The 2,183-nt window shown below is 50.8% G+C and overlaps 1 protein-coding gene across 2 annotated transcripts; it reads left to right on the top strand.

The window, feature by feature from the left end:
• The first annotated feature begins 6 nt into the window (after window positions 1-6).
• On the top strand, window positions 7-2,177 carry LOC104915427 (zinc finger protein 345-like). 2 transcript variants are annotated; one of them, XM_010726320.2, is made up of 2 exons: window positions 7-91; window positions 200-2,177. In XM_010726320.2, the coding sequence occupies exons 1-2, from the start codon at window positions 52-54 to the stop codon at window positions 1,876-1,878; spliced, it is 1,719 nt and encodes a 572-aa protein (XP_010724622.1). In that variant the 5' UTR covers window positions 7-51; the 3' UTR covers window positions 1,879-2,177. The 2 variants fall into 2 exon arrangements, with proteins under 2 accessions (XP_010724622.1, XP_019466301.1); XM_019610756.1 differs by having other exon boundaries at window positions 197-2,177.
• The last annotated feature ends 6 nt before the right edge of the window (window positions 2,178-2,183 follow it).

Genomic DNA, 2,183 nt, shown 5'->3' with positions numbered 1-2,183 from the left:
CCCGTGCTGATTTCCCTGCTTGAAGGAAGGAAAGAGCCCTGGATCCCAGATATGCGTAGCCCTGAGGCCATGCCAGGAGACCTCAGCCCAGGTGAGGTAGTGGAGGAAAGGAGGAGGTTGGGGCTGGAAGAGCCATCTCTGTCTGTGTTTTATTTTGGGCATTGTGTGGTATTTCTGGATTTTCTCTGTCATCCAGCAGGAACTTGGATTACAGATATATTGGAAGATCTGCAGGGAAGTGGAGTGGCAGAAAGGCGGTGGGGTAGTGTCTGTGTGGAGGAAATCAGAAGGGATGTCCAAGGAGGTCTGGAGCAGGGTCAGAGTGAGTGCATCAAAAAGCCACTGGGAAAGTGTCTGGGAAAGACAGGAAGGTGCCCACTGTACTTCAGCATAGGTGAAGAGCATCCTGAAGAAGCCAGGAGCAAGGATGTGAGCCAGAAGAAAAAGCAGAATCCATGCACAGAGTGTGGGAGCTTTAAAATAGATTCCAGCATTGTTAACCACCGGTTTATACACTCAGCAAAGAGGCCATGCCAGTGCTCTGACTGTGGGAAGAGCTTCAAAAGGAGATCCCAACTAACCCGCCACCAGCACATCCACACAGGAGAGAGACCCTTTCAGTGCTCTGAGTGTAGGAAGAGCTTCAAAAGGAGTTACCACCTCACCTTCCACCAACGCATCCACACAGGAGAGAGACCCTACAAGTGCTTTGAGTGTGGGAAGAGCTTCAAAAGCAGTTCCCACCTCACCTGTCACCAACGCATCCACACAGGCGAGAGACCCTTTCAGTGTCTTGAGTGTGGGAGGAGCTTCAAAAGCAGTTCTGAATTGAAGCAGCACCATCGTATCCACACAGAGGAGAGACCCTTTCAGTGTCCTGAGTGTGGGAAGAGCTTCAAAAGCAGTTCCCACCTCACCTTCCACCAGCGCATCCACACAGGAGAGAGACCCTACAAGTGCTCTGTGTGTGGGAAGAGCTTCAAAAGGAACTATGTATTGAAGCAGCACCAGTGCACCCACACAGGGGAGAGACCCTACAAGTGTCCTGAATGTGGGAAGAGCTTCAGAAACCATTCCCACCTCAGTTTCCACCAACGCATCCATACAGGAGAGAGACCCTTTAAGTGTCCTGAATGTGGGAAGAGCTTCAAAAGGAGTTATGAATTGAAGCAGCACCAGCGCATCCACACAGGAGAGAGACCCTTTCAGTGTCCTGAGTGTGGGAAGAGCTTCAAAACCAGTTCAGAATTGAAGCAGCACCAACGCTTCCACGCAGAGGAGAGACCCTTTCAGTGTCTCGAGTGTGGGAAGAGCTTCAAAAGCAGTTCTGAATTGAAGCTGCACCAGCGCATCCACACAGGAGAGAAACCTTTTACATGTCTTGAGTGTGGGAAGAGCTTCAGAAGCAGTTCTGAATTGAAGCAGCACCAGCGCACCCACACAGAGGAGAGACCCTACAAGTGCTCTGAGTGTGGGAAGAGCTTCAAAAGCCATTCCCACCTCAGTTTCCACCAACGCATCCACACAGGAGAGAGACCCTTTCAGTGTCCTGAATGTGGGAAGAGCTTCAAAAGTGGTTATGAATTGAAGCGCCACCAGCGCATCCACACAGGAGAGAGACCCTACAAGTGTCCTGAGTGTGGCAAGAGCTTCAAAAGCAGTTGTCAACTGAAGCAGCACCAGCGCATCCACACAGAGGAGAGACCCTTTCAGTGTCCTGAGTGTGGGAAGAGCTTCAAAAGCACTTCTGAATTGAAACAGCACCAGCGTATCCACACAGGGGAGAGACCCTACAAGTGCTCTGAGTGTGAGAAGAGCTTCAAACACAGATCTAATCTCAACACTCACAAGCACATCCACAGAGCACACAGGCTGTAGAAGCATCCCAAGACTCTGGGAACCTTCAAAAGCCGTTCCAGCCTCGTTACCCACCAGCACAGCTACATAAGATACAGAGCCTGCAATGCCCAAATGTGGGAAGAGCTTCAGCCAGAGCCCAGGCCTGGTCACCACCTGTGGCTTTGTGTGGTGATGAACCTTACAAATCCCTTGAGTGGAAGAAGAGCTCTGCGGCCTAACTCAATCCTCTTCTCCTTCTTTGCATGGCAATTATGCATATTGCTCTCTTACAGCTGCAGCTGCTGTGTTGAGTGGCCATACAAAGGAGAGTCCAAAATGGGATG

This window comes from Meleagris gallopavo (genome assembly GCF_000146605.3).
Source record: "Meleagris gallopavo isolate NT-WF06-2002-E0010 breed Aviagen turkey brand Nicholas breeding stock chromosome 2 unlocalized genomic scaffold, Turkey_5.1 Chr2_random_7180001957761, whole genome shotgun sequence".
In the NCBI taxonomy this organism is placed as follows: Eukaryota; Metazoa; Chordata; class Aves; order Galliformes; family Phasianidae; genus Meleagris; species Meleagris gallopavo.
This window is presented reverse-complemented; position numbering and strand designations above follow the sequence as displayed.

Bases quoted from the DNA above. Each gene is read 5' to 3' on its own strand.
- LOC104915427 (XM_019610756.1), top strand. From the start codon at position 52: ATGCGTAGCCCTGAGGCCATGCCAGGAGACCTCAGCCCAG. The intron at 92-196 runs GTGAGGTAGTGG...TCTGTCATCCAG, and splicing joins GCCAGGAGACCTCAGCCCAG to CAGGAACTTGGATTACAGAT.